An 18,444-nucleotide genomic window follows, 5' to 3' on the forward strand; every position below is an offset into this window, starting at 1 on the left:
GGCATATGTAAGCATATTTACAAGCATTTATTCAGCATCAGGACAAAGGAAAAACATGTCTGCTTCCCTTCGTGTCCAAGCAAACAGCATAGGCAAAAGCTATATACAACGGAAGTTCCCAGCAGACTGTGCTGGAAGTAAACAGACATGTGACATACAACATCTCCTCATGCCTGTTCTAAAGGTAGAACGGAACTATATCCTAACAGCACTGAATCCCCCCTCCCAGCTCAAAATGCCGGCTCTGACGTTCACTTCTAATTCTCCTTCTCTGCCCTCTCTGTTCCCCTCTTCTCTCTTCCTCCAGCACCAGCGATGCCGCCCCAGAACATCCAGATAAGTGCACTCTCTGCAAGCCAGCTAGAAGTTGCCTGGGACCCTCCGCCAGTCGACAGCCAGAATGGGAATATCCAAGGCTACAAGGCAAGTGCTCTGTGCGTGTGTCCACCACTGCGAATCTTCTTCCTATGGTCATTAATATTTCCAGCTTCCATAAGACTTGGGCATGGAGATGGGGGCTGGCTGTTCCTCTCTGCTGCAGCCAGGTCACTTCACATGTGGCATGACCCGGGTGCAAGAAGAGAGGCACCTGCAACAGGCAGCTTGCAGTGACTTAAAATCACAAACAAGATCAGAAAGAAAGGGCACAAGCAACATGCAGATCCCCAACAACTGGTATCTGATCAACTCGAGCCACGATGATGGATTTAGACTCTCTCCAACAATTAGCTCTGATAAATGGGATTTTCCCTCAACCCTCCCAATCCCTTTTTCCTTTTGTGCCTTTTCAGTGGTAAGTCTTTGCACAGGACTTGGAGATTACCATTGCAGTGTGGCTCATCTGATCTGGATAATGGCAGAGCAGAGCCTGGGGCCAGTTCCTCCTTGTCCAGGAAGGGAGCAGCTGGTATGCCAGCCCCAGCTGGGGGTGGGGTGGGCACAGCAGCATAGCTAGCTGCTCGGGTGCCTGAGCAGCTGCATCGGAGGGCGGGGCTGTCAGAATCGGGGGGGTCGAAAGGCCAGCTGGCTCGGCCCCAGCTGGAGTGTCACCCTTCAGCCTTGCCGCTGCGGAGATCCCTCAACCTCTGCTCCGACGTGATCAGTGACTCAAGTTTGCAGAGTTGAGCACACTTTACTCAGCAGTGTAAGCTGCACAACAGAAGAGGCTTGAGGCTGTAAACACATACTAAACCACGCATTTATTATACATAAATCAGGACAAAGAAAACATGGCATCTCTCCTTGCCGTCTTCTTGGAGAGAGACTAAAATCAAAAGCTATACAGAGTGGAAGTTCCGCTCAGGCCATCAATCTGTGCTGGAATGTAAACAGACATGTGACACACAACAATCCCATGTCTGCAGCAAAGGGTGGAAAGGAATCCCAACAGGGGCAAGCCAGGGCAGAGCACGCTGCGCAGAACCTCCACAGAGTCTGCCAGCCCCACGTTGCCGTTTCGGGCAGCACGGAGCCTGCAGGTACCCGAGCCACCGCATCACTCCCCAGGAGAGACGTGTGACTCAGGTGCACTGCAGGCCATGCCCCCTGGTCACCCCCCTCAGTGATGACACCCGGGGCGGACCACACCCACCGCAATCCCTTTCCTACACCACCAGGTGGGCACTCTCATGGCTGCCACCTGGATATCCATTAGTGGCGCTAGATCTAGGATCATACTCCATATTTCTTCTTTATTTATATTTAATACTATTAATTGCATTTGCATCCCACGTTTCTTTCCTGGGAGCTCAAGGTGGTGTACGTGTTTCTCACCCTACTTATTTAATCCCCACAACATCCCTGTGAGGTAGGTTGGGCTGAGAGAGACCATCACTGGCTTCTAGGGTCACACAGTGAGCTTCACAGCCGCGTGGGGACTTGAACCCAGGTCTCCTAGGCCCTTAATTAATTATTTCCCAACTTTCCCCCCCACACTGAGCTTAAAGGTAAAGGTAAAGGTACCCCTGCCCGTACGGGCCAGTCTTGACAGACTCTAGGGTTGTGCACCCATCTCACTCAAGAGGCCGGGGGCCAGCGCTGTCCGAAGACACTTCCGGGTCACGTGGCCAGCGTGACATCGCTGCTCTGGCGAGCCAGAGCCGCACAAGGAAACGCCGTTTACCTTCCCGCTAGTAAGCGGTCCCTATTTATCTACTTGCACCCGGGAGTGCTTTCGAACTGCTAGGTTGGCAGGCGCTGGGACCAAACAGCGGGAGTGCACCCCGCCGCGGGGATTCGAACCGCCGACCTTTCGATCGGCAAGCCCTAGGCACTGAGGCTTTAACCCACAGCGCCACCCGCGTCCCAGCCTGAGCTTAAGTTGGCATAAATAGGTCTCTACCCTCAATTTATCCTCACAACACCCCTGTGAGGTAGACTATACCGAGAGGCAGCGACGGGCCTCCAAGGTCATCCAGCGATCTTCACAGCCAAGTGGGGATTCGAACCCAGGCCTCTCCCAGGTCCCAGTCTGACACTCTAGCCACTTGGCCATGGCTCTGCTGCAGTTCTGTCGCTTTGAGAGGCCACAAGCAGCCTGCTGCTTGCAAGCCCTGCAACTTGGCTGGCGCTCATTGCCTGGCTCATTCCCTCCCCCCACCTGTGTGTCAGAGCAGCAAATGGAGCAAAGCTGAGCCAATGGAAATGATCTGGCATCGCCTCTTGGCAGGAGCAAGCTACCTGCTATAACAATTTGTGTGTTTTCCACTTTTGTTTGTGCACAGGCTGTTCTAATCGCTTGGCTCGTAGCACCAAGGCAGAGTCTTGGCTGGGCTCTCGGGTCAGGCTCCCAGTTTGTGCAGGAGAGGATCAATTAACTGTTACACCCATTTGTGGCTGTCCCACAGCCAAGGTGGGGTTCCTGCTGGGCTGTCGTTAGGGGGAGAAGAGAGTGTCTGCAGTTTTTCCACCAGGCACTGAAAAGGCCACAGATGTGGCGTGGTCATGAGAGCAGACCTAGGGGTCCATCTAAGAGAGCATCCTATCTCTCACCATGGCAACCAGCTGCATCCTGAGAAGCACACAACAGGGTGGCTGGGCAGTAGCCCCACCTTGAGTTGCCCCCTTCCCCACACTGATATGCAGAACCCTTGTGGCTAGTAATTCTTCTTCTTTGGAGATCCCTCGTAGCCGAGTAAGATTGTCTTCCATAAACACGGTTTTAACAATGAGTCCGTAAGTGCCTGTGGAGGCCAATTCTGGATCCACACGTCCTTCCACAGTTGGGGACATTGGTTTCCGGACAGGAGTTGATCACGGTGTGGATTTGCCAAGCGTGCCTTCCTCTTAGTCATTTCTCTCTTGCGTCCTGAGTTTGAGTGTCATCAAATCCCATGACACCTTTGGTAAAGGCTGTTCTCCTTTTGGCTAGTAATAGCCATGGCTGGACCTCTTCTCCTCCACGAATTTGCCTAATCTTATCTTAAAGCTACACCTTGGAAGTTGAATGTTGGAAGATTCAGGATGGCAATTCACACAGTGCATAGTTTTGCTGTGCAACTCACTCGCACAATAAGTGATGATAGCCACCAGCTTGGATGGCTTTAAAGGAGCATTGGACAAATTCCCAGAGGAGAGGACTATGAATGGTGACTAGCAATGGTGACTTCATGGTTGGAGGCAGCAAAGCTTCTGAATACCAGTTGCTGGAAACCACAGGTGGGAGAGCGCATGTGGTTGGCCACTGTGAGAACAGGAGGCTGGACTAGGTGGGTCGTTGGACGGATCCAGCAGGGCTCTTCTGGTGTTCTTATGTTAACTTGCAGCAAGAATTCCATAAATCAGTTGCACCTTTTGTCTGGCCTGAATCTCTTGCTGCTCAGTTTCAATAGATGACCCCAATCATTATGGGATGAGAGAGGAAGGAAGACACTTCTCTCCTGCCTTCCACCTTTCCATTTCCTTCAAACTATGTCAAATTTTATTTGCTCCTTACCGGAAGTCCAATGGACACAGAAAAAAGAGAGAGAAAGAGGTTCAAAAAAAATCATTAATTTATAACATGTCGTGGGGGGTGAGTTAGAGGCAGCAGAGGAACAGATGGCAACTTTAGAGAGGCAGGGTAAAAATCCACATTAAGTAACCCTTTCTCTTCCAATTAGGTTTACTACTGGCAGGAGGAGAGTCAGAATGACACGGAAAAAGTGAAGGTCCTTTTCCACCCAGAGACAAGCATCCGGCTGAAGAACCTCACCAGTTACTCTAAGTACTTGATCTGTATCTCTGCTTTCAACGCAGCAGGCGATGGGCCAAAGAGCAGCCCTGGGCAAGGCAGGACCCACCAGGCGGGTAAGGATGCCACTGCCATGTACGAAGCATGGCGAAGCCGGAACCTCTATTGCATGACCTCCAACTCTGTGTGTTCCCCTCTGTGTTTAAATAGAAGGCTGCCAAAGCCGCACATCCTTGGAATGTCATAACAACCAGAGATAAGGATGAAGCCTGCCTCAATAACCCAGGACCTTTTCCAGAATGTCTGACTCCTGCCCTGTCCTCAAAGCCGAATGTTCTCCAATATTACACAGCATTTTGGGGGGCATTTACCCAACTACTTCCCTGCGCACATGGGCAATGAGACATCAGAGGCCTCCTCAAGCTTCCTTTGCCAAGCCGCTGGCCACCAGTGGCTGGGACCGATGGGAATTCTCGGCCAAAACATCTGGAAGCCACAAGTTTGGCAAAGGCTGTCTTAGAGCTATACACCTGTCATTCCAGGCACCCATTCTACGTGCAGTGGGGGGTTGAGATCACATTGATCTGACATCCACTCTTAGGATGAGTGGCCTTCATAATTTTTGCACAGATTGAGGCTACACATGTCAAACATGTAGTAGACTGTGCCAGAGCAATTCTGATCAAACCCACCCACAGCCCACAACAACAAACGTTTATACTGCTACAGCTCTGCCTGCATTGTTGTTGTTTAGTCGTGTCCGACTCTTCGTGACCCCCTGGATCAGAGCACGCCAGGCCCTCCTGTCTTCCACTACCTCCCACAGTTTGGTCAAACTCATGCTGGTAGCTTTGAGAACACTGTCCAACCATCTCATCCTCTGTCATCCCCTTCTCCTTGTGCCCTCCATCTTTCCCAACATCAGGGTCTTTTCCAAGGACTCTTCTCTTTCCATTAGGTGGCCAAAGTACTGGAGCCTCAGCTTCTGCCTGCATAAGGCTCCTTATTTATTTATTTTCCTTCTAAGACAGCAGAGAGGAAACCTGTGGCTCTCCAGATGTCATGAACTACAACTCCCATCATTCCTGTCTATTGGCTTTGTTGGTCTAGGGCAGATGGGAGCTGTGGTCCAAGGACTTCGGGAGAGCTGTTGGTTCCCCCCCCCCCCACTGTTCTGAGGCCTCCAAATACAGAAAGGGTGCAAGGTTTTTAGACTTTAAGATGTCAAGCACTGAACAGTCACAAGGCAGTTTCACTTGGCAAGTGAGATTAATGGATTTTTTTTTTAAAAAAAAAAAAAAGAGGTGTTGCTTTGGGATCTTCTAACTAAAATTACTGCTGCAAAAGGCACTGAAGCAGACCAGACTACAAAGAGGATTCTGCCGTAGGCCACGTTCCCATCTGACATGCCACAGACACGGCCGTGTATGCTGGTTTAGTTCATGTCCATCTTTTATCTACCCCCCAAACCATCTTTGATCCAAACTGAGAAAAAGAACGACCAGTAATGTGTGCACAGCCATAGATTATGAGCAATGTCATGGGCTGGAAGGGGAGCTGCGATCTTCCTGCCGCTAAGTGTTTCTGCTGATGTTCATCCCTCTTTCAGCTCCAAGCGTCCCCAGCTTCCTGGCTTTCTCAGAAATCACTTGCTCCACCGTCAACGTGTCTTGGGGGGAACCAGCTGCAGCCAATGGCCTTCTGCAGGGTTACCGGGTGATCTATGAGCCTCTGGCCCCAGTGCAAGGTAAGAGTGTCCAGGAGAGATCAGTGTGCCCAAATGAGGAAGAGAGATACACATTGCAGTTGTGTGTCTGGTCTCCCAATATACAGTATATGTCCACCCACCCCTTTGTACATCTCCATTAACTGTGGTTTGCCATGATCTCATGGGTGGAGAAACATGCATTCAAAAGAGTTGATCCAGCTTTAATTTTTTATTGTATCTCTCTCTGTATTCCCCACCCCACCCATTTCCAGAGACCCCCCAAAGAAGTGGGGGCCCACCCTGAGTTCTTTTCTGTTGAGATTTTTTCTGCTCAGGTGACTTTCACTTGCAGTCCCTGTTTATTGATTCTTGAATGTTTATGGGATGTTGCTTTTAACCTGAGTCATAGATGACAGCAAAGAACCCTGCCGCTGTTTTTCACAGCTTGCTCTAAAACAGCTTGAAATGTGCATTATTGGGGGGGGGGAGGACAAGGTTTTATTCATCTCTAATTTCTCTGATCAGTTAAATAACACCCCCTCCGGAGACACTGGGTGATGTCCAGTGTGATTTTCCTCTGTTGGGCATTTGAACAATACCATGTCTCTGAATTAAAATATTAATTAGAAAGAAATTTGAACTAGACTTGTTTCTTTTCTTTCTTTCTTTAGATTTAGCCAATAAAAGCTGAGATAAATATCTTTAATATAACTTAGTAATAAACTAAAGAGATGGATGATAGCACGGCAGATGTAATGCGCTCTGAAAAGTTTGATCCAACCAGCTTCTGTCAGATTTTAAATGAACTCTTGTGTTGTCCAAGGAGTTTGACACTTTTCGGGAAACTTTGAATATAACACAGCAGTCAAGAAGGCAAATGTAATATGAAAAAAAGCATTTTTCAAGAGATTGAAAATATTTTTTTTAAAGAAACAACTATTATGCCACTCTTAAAATCACCTTTAAAACTCCAGGCAACTGGCCTTCTCAACAGCCCTTCCCCACTGCAGGGAGGTGGGACCGATTCAGATGGTCCGCCCCCACCACTTAATGGATCCAAATGGTTTCCAAAGAGTGGTAGGAGATGTTTTATCCCATGTTGATGGCCTTCCAGCTGATTTCCTGGTGGCCTGCTGGAATGCAGAGTTAACTGGGGCTATTGACTGCCCTCTCTGATTGCATGGAGCCCAGATGGCCCCATGGTTTTCCCTGGAGCTGATGGCGATGAAACAATTGCTGAGACGGCTAGAGTGCCTGTGGAGGAAAACTCATTCTGAATTGGACTGAACACAGGTTACAGCTCAACGTCGAGCCTACCAAGTGGCGATAGTGACGGTGAAGAGGACCTTCTTTGCCGCCTGTATTGCATCTGCAGAAAATAAACGTAGCCTATAGACCTTAACCTCTCAGGCTTAAAATCTAAAACACTAGAGACATTCCAGAAGGAGAAAAGATGTTTCAAGGCTGTGTGCACACAGCAGTTTAGAATGGATTGAGTGCTTCCTCCTTGAGCACATTTTTTCGTGTCACCCACATGGCATTGTCCTCATCCAAGTGGCAACCTGCTCTTTCCACCTATTTATTTCAGATTTTCGCAATCCATGGATACTGCAAGTTGCCCAACTGTGGACATGCTGAAGCACATTGTGGGGGCAGTTTGATTTGGTTTTTTGACATGAGTGGTGATGTTTTGCTGGGTGCTGGAACTGAGGGAGAATGGGGAACTACTCACTGAGGAGAGAGGACGGCAGCACACAGTGTGACTTCATCCCACCATTCCCCACCCACTAGAGTGGGCAGGACACACATAGACTACATTCACACAGCAGTTTATTCCATTTCTCCGATGTTTCCCTGTTAATTTCTCCTTTGGGCTTCTGCACGACGTAACAGCCACTTTTGGAAAACTATTGGAAAATAGCACATGTCTAGTTCTCATTTCCATGTTATTAGATTTTTAAAAAATCCTTTTGCAGCCACCTTAACCCAGAAAATCACAGAATTAAAGTGATGAAATCTGGGGTAGTAATCACAAAGGACACTCACAATAATAGTTTAGCCACTGAAGACCAAGGGAAAGAGGTGGCCATCTAAAGCTATAAAGAGATGGACACCTGACTCTTCCCTACAAGGTGGAAGTTCCATAGCTTTGGAAGTCATTGCAGAGAAGGCTGTATCCAAGTCATCACCCCCCACACCTTCAATGGCACCCCAAGAAGAACTCTCCTGCTGCAGATCATAACAGCGCATAGGGGAGGAGGTGCTCCTGCAGGTATTTGGGGCCCAAGTCATTTAGGGCACCAAACACCAAGGTGATCACCTTGAACTTGGCTCCGAAGCAAAGAGGCATCCAGCCTTGCTGCTTCAGAACAGGCTCCATGCTCATCCTGATGCCCCAGCTGGTACCAAGGCTGCAGCATGGCAGGTCTTAACATTTTTGTGTTTTCAAGTCATCTCTTTATATCCATTCCTCACTGAAAGGCCAGACTCCAACACAGCACCTACCTGTGGGAAATGTTAACACAACTACGTCAGCGGGTTATGCATCTGAATTATTCACAGGCAAATTCAAACAAAGATCCTTTGGGGGGGGGCGGGACTTACCTAGGCTCCATTCACCTTCCTCTTCCATGGGGGTGGGTGGGGGGTTAAATTGAACATGAATAGATTAATCCAATCTGAAAGGTCAGAAGATTTTCACTCCTGTTGCTTTGCTGTCCATGGATGAGGCATTGGTCAACAGAGGTTTGGCCTGGTGAATTTATTTTCCCCAGGAGTGATTTGAAAGAATGATTGGCCCAGAGGCCCCGGGTGAAGACAAGCTGGGTTGGATGAGCTACTGCTTACAATCCGCTAAACTCACCTCTTTCCTCCATCCTAATGTAATTAGTGAGGTAGTCTCCAGCCTCTTGGTAATTTCCCAATTGCGCTGTAAGATTTTTTTTTCCCCTCCCCTTCTTGGTGCCCACTTATCAAGCTTAAAGTCTAATTACACTTATCTGTGCTGAAAATTGGCCATTATCGCTCCTTAAATTCCCACTAATTGTAAGAAATACTTCCTTAGCAAATGGCTAGATAATTTTCACTGGTAATCTAGACAGGATAAGCTCCACTGCTCCACTGCCTTCCTCTTTTCTTGTTAACACATTTAACACTCTTGTCTTATTTTTTATTTCCCCCCCCCCCGCCCCCCATCTGAATGGCTCCGTTCCAGGGGTGAGCAAAGTGGTGACCGTGGGTATCAATGGGAATTGGCAGCGGTGGCTGAAAGTCAGAGACCTCACCAAGGGCATGACCTACTTGTTCCGAGTACAAGCCAAGACCATCACCTATGGGCCAGAGCTGCAAGCCAACATCACAGCTGGGCCGGCAGAGGGTAAGTGAGACATGAGGAACGTGCCAAGGCGAGGGAGGCAAGGGGGGGGGAGACCAAACAGGGCCCATTGCATTAACGCAGCACCCGGCAGCAAGGAAGGTGTTCAAAAGGCATTTTCAAGCCACAGGAAAGTTAAGCGGCAAGGCATGATTTCATGTCCTCCTTCACAGACAGTGGCAATGTCCAGGTGTCTCTACATAAGAGGCCTCAGCCCACAGTCTGGTTGGGGGGGGACCCTACCGCATGAGTCATTTCCCCCAAATTAAACCCAACTGACAATCGGGTCCTCCCTCTACTGTGGCTTTTGGATCCATCCCTCCCTCCCCCCAAAAAACACCCCTGAATTCCACAACCTGTATAAATTAGGCAAAATTGCATATTTTGCATTAATACTGGGTTATTCTTATTCTTATTATTTTTGCATATTCTGGCACTGCTACTAACAAAGATGGCAGACCTAAGCAGGGCTCTGAATCCCTGCCACTGAAAATTGGAGGAAAATTAACAAATAAATCCCCCAGCTTTCTGGCTCCTGGCTCCTCATCAGCTATCCTGCGCATTCAATCAAATCTTTGTAGCTGTAAAGGCTTGGAAATGATCTCGCCCCTTTTCCTAAGGGAGTCTGAGTTTCTCAGGAGGCCATTTGGCAGAGATGGGCAGTGGCCTTCATGACACACCGGCCCAGGCTCCACAGTGCAGTTGTCTTGCCACAGTGAACACAGGGTTGTCCTGTCTGCTCATGGCATGACCCAGCCTGGGTGGTGCAGAGCCTGTTAATGGGAGAGTCGAGAACAGAGTAGCTGCACTAGGTAACTCTCTTCTCAAAAGAGGCATCTATTTGCCAAAGGCCTCATGATTTTTCATCTCTCCAAAGTGACTGGACCACATGGTAGAAATGGCTGTTCCTTTCACCCTGCCTCATGCTTGCTCTTTCCATTTCACCCCTCCCTATAGGCTCTCCGGGTTCCCCTCAGCACGTGTTGGTTTCAAAAACAGCCTCTGGACTGACTTTGTACTGGACTGAGGGAGTTCCAGGAAGCCGACCCACGACTGGCTACATCATCGAAACCAGACCGTCAGGTAGGCCACAGAAATGGAGAAAGAGAGCGTGCTGATCATCTGATCCCTAAAAAACATGGTCTGGGGTGGGGTGGGAGCACGGAAGATGGGAGGGGGGAAAGTTGGGGAGGGAGGGTCATATCTTATCACATTTTGACAAGCTCCAAAACATTGACATCTGGATGATTTCTCCTTTCACACTTGACCCCACACGACCTCTTAGGGCTTACCCACCCTGCTTCTTGTGCCACTGCTTTCCCTCAGAGAAAGCCGCTCTTTAATGTTCAATTGGAACAACCAGAAATTCAGGTTTTCTCCAGATTGATGTCTGCTCCAGTTTAGCACCAAAGAATGAGTTTCCCTGGGAAAAGGAGGAGGGCAAAGGGGAAACCCCTCAGACCCGTGCTTTTCGGCACATGACAATTGGCAGTGTGGACGAGCCCTCACTTTGGCCTGCCTCTGGCTAGGAGGACGGCACCTTCGCTGCGACCATTTGGAACAGCTCCTCTCCTGGCTTGGAGCCACAATTCCTTCCTGCTCGGGGCAGATTCTCATGAGTTGCAAGGGAGGCTAAGTGCCAGCCCTGACTTGCAGGTCTGTAGGTGACATAACCCAGGAAGAAGGAATAAAAGGTTTCTCATTGGCTACCAGCCTTGGTGACTCCGCTCTGTCTCCATAGTTGGAGGCAGCAATGCTTCTGAATGCCAGTGGCTGGAAACCACAGGAGGGGGTGGGCTTTTGTGCTCGGATCCTGCGTGTGGGTTTCCCATTGAGGCATCTGGTTGGCCACTGTGAGAACAGGATGCTGGACTAGATGGGCCATTGGCGGATCCGCCATAGCTCTTCTTGTGTTCTCCTTGCTCAGTTTTCAATCATTTCAACAAGGTTTGCAAAGGAGAAGGTTCTGCTGGACCAGAGCCCAGGCCACCCATGAGGCGAGGTGAGGCAGTTGCCTCAGGCAGCAGATGTGGCCTCCTCTGCTGCCTCTTCTGCACCTACCTGCCCTCCTTGCTGCCCTCCACCTTCTCCACGCACAGCTATGGTGGTGGGCAGAAACAGAGGCATTTTCTGTTTAGCCCAAAGTGACAAAACGTCCTGGGCTGGGCCTTCCATCATCTGCAAAGTCTTGGCAGCTTCCTCTGCCCCCCCTGGGTCATATCCATTGTTCAACACTGTATCCATTCTCTGTGCCAGACCTGCTGGTATGTCGTGCATCGTCTCACTTGGAGACAGTTGAGAGAGTCCTTCCAGTGAGGCTCTCAGTTACATTAGCACAGCTTTGTGCAGCCTGGACCCACTCCACTGCATCTGCACACAGATTGGGCGAGGAGGGCCTAGAAAGAGAGAGCCCCTCGCTGGGCCTAACAACTGAGTCTCTTAATTCTCCCACAGATTATTTTAATCCCATTCATGCCGCCATAATAAACGAACGAGGCTGTTTGTGCGCTGGGATTCCTATTCTTCCTTTCAGGCAGAATCTGCAGAGAGTGTGAAATGCGATCCAGGCAAGGGGAGGATAATAATTGGATCTCTGGCTTATTTCACACACGCTTCGGCTTCATTAAAACGTTCTGCATCTCGCTCAGTTTTGCCCCTCCTGTGCTTTTGCGTAGAGTTTTCCTCTCTCCGAGTTCAGAGCTCAGCCGGAGAGAAGAGGCAACGGTTCTCCTCCCTGAGTCACTGCTCTACAACTAACGCTGGAGATTATGCTGCACCTTTGCTGCATCTTTGCTCCTGGACGGCGATGTGTCGCCCTGAGCGGGAGGCAAACAGCTGACCCAGACCAGCTCTCTTTGTGTATAAAGCCCCAGAGGGGGGAAGGGCCTCTGTGTTTGTGCAACCACAATCAAGGCGTCTTAATAGGCAAATGAAAAGCGTGAGCACTTTGTCAATATTTAAACAACTTACCATTACCTTAGGGTTCCACATCTCAGCTGTCATCTATTATAGGCCTCATTACCCTAAATGTTAAATGCTGCATTCTCTCTTTTTTCCCTCCTCCCAACTGCTGCTGCAGCTCTCAGCCAGGGAACTGAAAATGCACTGCGAAACCATGCTGGGTGTTACCTCCAGTTGCTTCTACCTGACAAGCGTTCAGTGTTTTTCTCACTATCAAAGGGGTCCTTTGCCATACTATTTTTTTAAAAGAAAGCCCTCAAGCTATGCCTATTTGTTTGTTTGTTTGTTTGAGCTCACCCAACTCCAGAGAATCTGGCTGGGCAAGCATATTTTAAAAGACAGAAAACAAACAGATGAAGGTGTGTTTTTTTTAAAAAAAAACCCACCTCAAACTGAGGTCTGATGCCTCCACCAGAAATTTTCCCTGCTACTGATCACCAGCCAGATCACCAGTAAGAAAACCTTACAGCTGGGACAGAAGGGGCACTACAGAAGGGCAGGGCCAGATGCAGCCCCCTGAGAAGTACCAGCTGCTCCTGCCCCAGATTGCTGGACCTGCTCAAACAGCTAGAAGGCGCAGGATCATAACTGCAAGCAATTCTTTACTGCCAATATCCAGCAGTGAAAGGTGCCAGTCTCTGATTGCCAACCCAGAAGTAAGGGAATCTCAGAGGATCATAGAATTGTAGAGTTGAAAGGGACTCAGACCCTTGGAGTGCAGGGAATTGTTAGTTGTGACAACAGGACCAAGAGGTATCGTTCCATTGTGGAGGTGGCTAAGGAACCCAGCCAGCAGCCTTCCATTCCACCCAATGGGTTGATGACCATGACCTGCTACAGCTTTAAAAAAAATGCCCTGGCTTTGGTGAGGCTCCAGTGAAGTAGCAACCAAGAGTGCCTATTGGCACAATCCCCCTATTTCATTGCTTCCATTTATTCCATCTCGAACTTGGATGCAAACCAGCAAGAGCCAGTCAAATGCAAAGTCTCTGCCTCATCCCTGTGCCACAACGGCCACCCCCCCATCCCTGCCTTGCCCCACCCTCTGGCAGCACATCAACAGTTTGCCAGTCTTCGCTTGCCATCTGGTCTGTGCCATAAACTCAGCCTTTCCTCCTTAAAAACAAATTAAACCCGGTTCTTGTCGGGCCCTTCTGAGGCAGCAGGGGGAGCGACATTTACAGCACAGTCTCTCCGACCCCAAAAAGCAGGGCAGGGAAATCCCTGGTGGTGCGTGTGCAAGAGAGGGCTCTCCAGCCGCCCCCATCTCCTGCTCCAGCCTGGCAGGCATCTGTTAGTGGCCTGCCTGCCATCAGGTCTAGGAGCCTCTGTGGGTTGACTGGCAGTTTGCTTCAGCCCAGAGCACCTGACTAATTGTCCGTGAAATCGCGCTCTTGTGTCGGGGCCGCGTCTGTTCTAACACCTGCAGCTTGCGCGGCACCTGCCGCTCACCCCCTCCGAAGGATTAAAAAAGCACACAGTGCAGGAGTGCTTCTGAGGCACCGGAAGAAGAGCGTGAGAACTCCAAAAGAGCCTTTGGGATCAGGCCGGTGGCCCAACTAATCCAGCAGCCTCTTTTCGCCCTGGCCAAGCAGATGCCAAGCAGATGCAAAACCCACAAACCCACTCTTCCTTCCTTTGGTTTCCAGCAACTGGTATTCAGAAGCATCGCTGCCATGGAAGCAGAGCGCATCCATCCAGCCAGGGGTAGCCTTCTTCCACCACCAGGAATTTGTCTAATCCTCTTTTAAAGGCATCCAAGCTGGTGGCCATCCTGGGGGGAATGAGTTCCGTCGTTGCGTGAAAAAGTCACTTCTTTTATTCCTCCTGGATCTTCCAAACTCCAGCATCCCTGAATGCCCACAAGTTCTACTGTTAGGAGACAGGGAGGAAAACGCTTCTCCATCCACCCTTCCATGCCGGGCATCATTTTATGAACTTCTATCATGGAAACGGTAGAGTTGGAAGGGACCACGAGGATCATCTAGTCTGACCCCATGCAATGCAAGAATCTTTTGTCCAGCATGGGGCTCAAACCTAGGACCCTGAGATTAAGAGTCTGGTGCTCTGCCGATGGAGCTATTCCATACAAGACACGTTGGCTGGGAATCGAACCCGGGTCAACTGCTTGGAAGGCACCTATGCTCACCACTATGGCACCAACGTTTGTGTCGCTTCTTGCTCACTTTTCTATAAATGAAAAAGTCCCAAATGCTGCAAGCTTTCCTCACAGGGGAGTTGCTTCACCCCCTCAACCCCTTGGCCCCTTGGCTGCTCTTTTCTGAATTTTTTTCCAGCTCTGCTTTGTCCTTTCTGTAGTGAGGCCAGGTGGGAGTCATTATTGCCTTCTCTGGCAATGCCTGCACCTGCTCCAGGGTCTGGTAGGAGGTTCAAAGTGTTTTGGTGAAAGATGTGTCTTCCTTCTGACCCCCCACCCCTTTGTAGGCAACTTGGATGGGCTTAGGAAGCAGCGAGCAATTCATAATAACAAGATTCTTTCCCTCTACCCTGCCCCCACCAGGAAGAAATTTCCCTTTTAGGGTCTTTGCATTTCCCCCTTCTTTTGCAAAAATATGTGTACAGCCTAAGCAAAGTTAGGGAAAGGACAGGTGTTTCAAAAAGCCCATGGCAAGCTGTCCTCTCATAACCCCACAGCCAGCTGCATTGCATCTCACAGTACATTACCCAAGAACTGGGGTGGAGCAGCTGTGCCGCGGACTCTGTGTGAGAGGCATAGAAAGCGTATTTTCTCCCTGCGTTAATCATAAGCAGCCCTTTATCAGGTTTTTGCATTCTAGGGTTCCCTTATCAAGTTTTGGGGAAGGGGGTGCATTGCTTGCAGCCCACAAGTGATCTCTCTGGAATGAAAAATGCAGCCCAACCTCCAGGTCCTATTAACCAAATGGCCTCCCCCCCCCCCATGCGTTGTTTTCTGACACTTTCAAGCAAACATTTTGAAGGCAGGAAGCTCTTTGCAATGGCTTTTGGTTACAGAAAGCCTTAGCGCATTGTGATTAGAGTGTTCCCCTTTAGCCTCAAAAGAAAAGCTGGTGTTTTGGGCATCCATCTGTCTCGAGAGGCAATGGAGTGTGCCTCCAGGGGTGAAGTCAAACTGCCGCATTAGCAGAACTGAAGTGGCCTCCCCGCGGTGCAAGCCTGGGCAGTGTGGATGGAGGTCCTGGGTTGCCAGACAACAAGACGACCCCCCCCCCCCCCTCAGCCTCTCTGATGTGGTCCAAAGGAAAGCAGAGCAATATGCTTGGCACCAGTTTGGCAGTCAGAGCCCAACAACATCTGGAGGGCCTAAGGTTGAAGAAGGCTGAGTAGCAGGGCCAGGAGAGACCCCTCCCTAAGACCTTGGGAAGCAGCTCCCATTCAGATTAGACAACACAGTGGGCTAGAGATGGACCTGCAGTATAAGGCAGGCTGGTGATTCAAAGGTGGAAGAGCTGCTATTCTGCATAAAAAGGAGACAACAGCCCAAAGCACATCCTTGGTATCTCCAGCTGAAGGGATCTCTGGTGGTGGGAAGCACCATTCTCTGAGGCCCAGGCTACTGAGCTAGAAGGAAGCAGCATATGATTGGGGAAGGGCCATAGCTCAGTGGTAGAGCATCTGCCTCGCTTTCAGGAGGTCTCCACTTCAATTCCCAGTAACACCAGGTAGGGCTTGAAGAGACTTCCTGTCTCAAACCATAGTGGGGATGCTGCCGGTCAGTGAAGACAATGCTCAGCCAGATGGACCAATGGCCTGACTCAGTGTGAGGCTTCCTGTGGGTATATTGGCTGCCTAGGACAGAACCAGACTCTTCCAAGTAGGGAAACCTCAGCAGGATGACACTCTAAATGCCTGTGCACATGACTCATTTAAGTGGTTTTGAGAGAAACCTGCAAGAATAGCAGCTCCAGGTCAAGAAAATAACCAGCTTGCAAGCAGAACTGGTAGATCTTCTCCAGGCAATTGAATTCTCCACCCCCACCTCCATTATGGACCAAGTGGCTGTTGTTAATACCCAGGTAACCATGGCAGAAAGCCCTAATTTAGCAAAAGCAGATATTCCCAGTCACTTCCTTAATGGGATTCACCAATGGGATCCTGCCTTTATAGAGGGAAGCCACCACCCAGACAGCCCTCAAATTGAAATTCTCAGTATTTACTAACACAGACAGCCTGTTCTATTACACGGATGTTGTGCAGAATGAAATGAAGCTTTTATTTGTTTTTATGTACTGCAAGCTACCTTCTCGGTTGCTGTGTATCTGCCCTCTGACTTTAAATAAAAGTCTAGGCTTTCCTTATTACATTGTAGGATTGTTGTTGTTGTTTTTTGTTTTTGTTTTAAAGGAAAGGTCTTATTTTCCCCTGCCTTGCATACAGTTCCTTTATGGACAAAAATCATACCGTTTAGGCTCTTAGAAACCAGTTTTGTGGGCATTGAATAGTAATTCAAGCAGGATCAGGAAAGAGCAGCTCCATTGATCAAGGGGATGAAGCAACTCCTCTATGAAGTAAGGTTGCAGCCTTTGAAACTTTTTAGTTTAGAGAAAAGGCAAGCAAGGAGTGGTGGGATAGAAGCTTATAAAATTACGCAGGACATGGAGAAAGCGGTAGAGAAAAGTTCTTCTCCCTCATAACACTAAAACTCGTGGGCATCCGGTGAAGATTCAAGACAGCAGAAAGAAGGTCCTTCTTCATGCAGCACATAGTTAAATTATGGAACTCTGTGCCACAGGAGGCAGTGTTGGCCATCAAATTGGATGGCTTGAAAAGAGGATTGGACAGATTCATGGAGGAGGAGCGGGCCATCAAAAGCTAGAAGCAAAGCTACAGGGAACCAGGCAGAGGGCCTTCTCGGTAGTGGCGCCCGCCCTGTGGAACGCCACTGTGATATTTTAATCTGTGATATTTTACTGTATTTTTTGTTTCTATGGAAGCCGCCCAGAGTGGCTGGGGAAACCCAGCCAGATGGGCGGGGTACAAATAAATTATTATTATTATTATTATTATAGTAGGAGGGGCTTTGGCTATGCTTTGCCTCCATAGGCAGTATTGCTTCTGGAATATCAATGACTGGAAGCCATGCGGGGAATGCTCCTGTGCTTGGATCCTGCTTGTGGGTTTCCCACAGGTGCATGGTTGGCCACTGTGAGAACAGGATGCTGGACTAGATGAGCCATTGAGCTGATCCAACAGGTTCTTCTCCTGTTCTTAGGTTATCTTGAAGCAAGAATTCCATAAACCAGTTATGCTTTCGTCCCATGAAGCTGAATGTTGGAAGTTTTGGGACAGATTTAAAAGGACTTGTTCATAAAGCGCATAGTTGAACCATGGACCCCACAGGAGGCAGTGATGACCACCCACTTGGATTAGGCAAACTCATGGAGGAGAGGGCTATTGATGGCTACTAGCTTCCCCCCATCTCCTCCAACCTGACCCTTCTAGCTGGAGGTGCCAAGGAATGAACCTGGAGTCTTGGCAAGTGCAAAGGATGGGCTCCACATCATGTGCTGTGTTCCCTCATCAGTTAGGAACACCTGACGCTGGCATATTTCAGCGTGGAGTTGGAAGGCCACTTGTGCGACTACACACAATGGGATTTCCTACCCTTGCAGATAGGTTATCCTCATGAACTCTGGGAGTGGAGCTCATCGGTGGTCAGCACTCACGCCATGTTTCTGTGAAAGGTCCAGGAATGCTCCCCCAAACCCCTTTCCTTGCTTCTTTTCTAGACGAAGGGTTGTGGGACCTGTTTGTAAAGGACATTCCCCGCGGCGCCACGTCTTACACGGTCGGCCTGGACAAGCTGAAGCAGGGAGTGAGCTATGAATTCCGGGTGGTGGCTGTGAACGAGTTTGGATATGGGGAACCCAGCGCTCCTTCCACTGCAGTATCAGGTGGGTAAACTGTGCCAGTGCCTCACCAGGGACTTGGGCAAAGTCTGGTTATTGTGGATGGTCAGCATCTAGCAACTCCTCCCATTGTAGGATTTGGCCATGGAATCACAGAACCACAGAATCAATGGTCTCATTAGATAGTAAAATTCATGTTAAATTGCTGTTTTAGGGGTTGTTTTTAAAAGTCTGCAATGGATTAATCCATTTTGCATTACTTTCTATGGGAAAGCATGCCTTGGTTTTGGAGCACTTTGGTTTTGGAACAGACTTCCGGAACAGATTAAGTTTGAGAACCAAGGTACCACTGTAATGCTGGGCCCACAATGTGGTGTGATAA

At 49.3% G+C, this 18,444-nt stretch overlaps 1 protein-coding gene across 7 annotated transcripts in view; it reads left to right on the forward strand.

Annotated features, from left to right (window-relative positions):
• The window catches only part of SDK1 (sidekick cell adhesion molecule 1), a 586,517-nt gene that overhangs the window by 546,568 nt on the left and 21,505 nt on the right, over positions 1-18,444 (forward strand). For all 7 annotated transcript variants that reach the window (XM_083413291.1, XM_083413295.1, XM_083413296.1 and 4 more), the window contains 6 exons: positions 308-423; positions 4,101-4,287; positions 5,781-5,918; positions 9,094-9,255; positions 10,210-10,335; positions 17,943-18,107. In XM_083413291.1, coding sequence (XP_083269417.1) covers positions 308-423; positions 4,101-4,287; positions 5,781-5,918; positions 9,094-9,255; positions 10,210-10,335; positions 17,943-18,107 — 894 coding nt within the window. The remainder of the gene's footprint in view (positions 1-307; positions 424-4,100; positions 4,288-5,780; positions 5,919-9,093; positions 9,256-10,209; positions 10,336-17,942; positions 18,108-18,444) is intronic.

This window comes from Podarcis tiliguerta, assembly GCF_965153285.1.
Source record: "Podarcis tiliguerta genome assembly, chromosome: 14".
NCBI classification, from domain to species: Eukaryota; Metazoa; Chordata; class Lepidosauria; order Squamata; family Lacertidae; genus Podarcis; species Podarcis tiliguerta.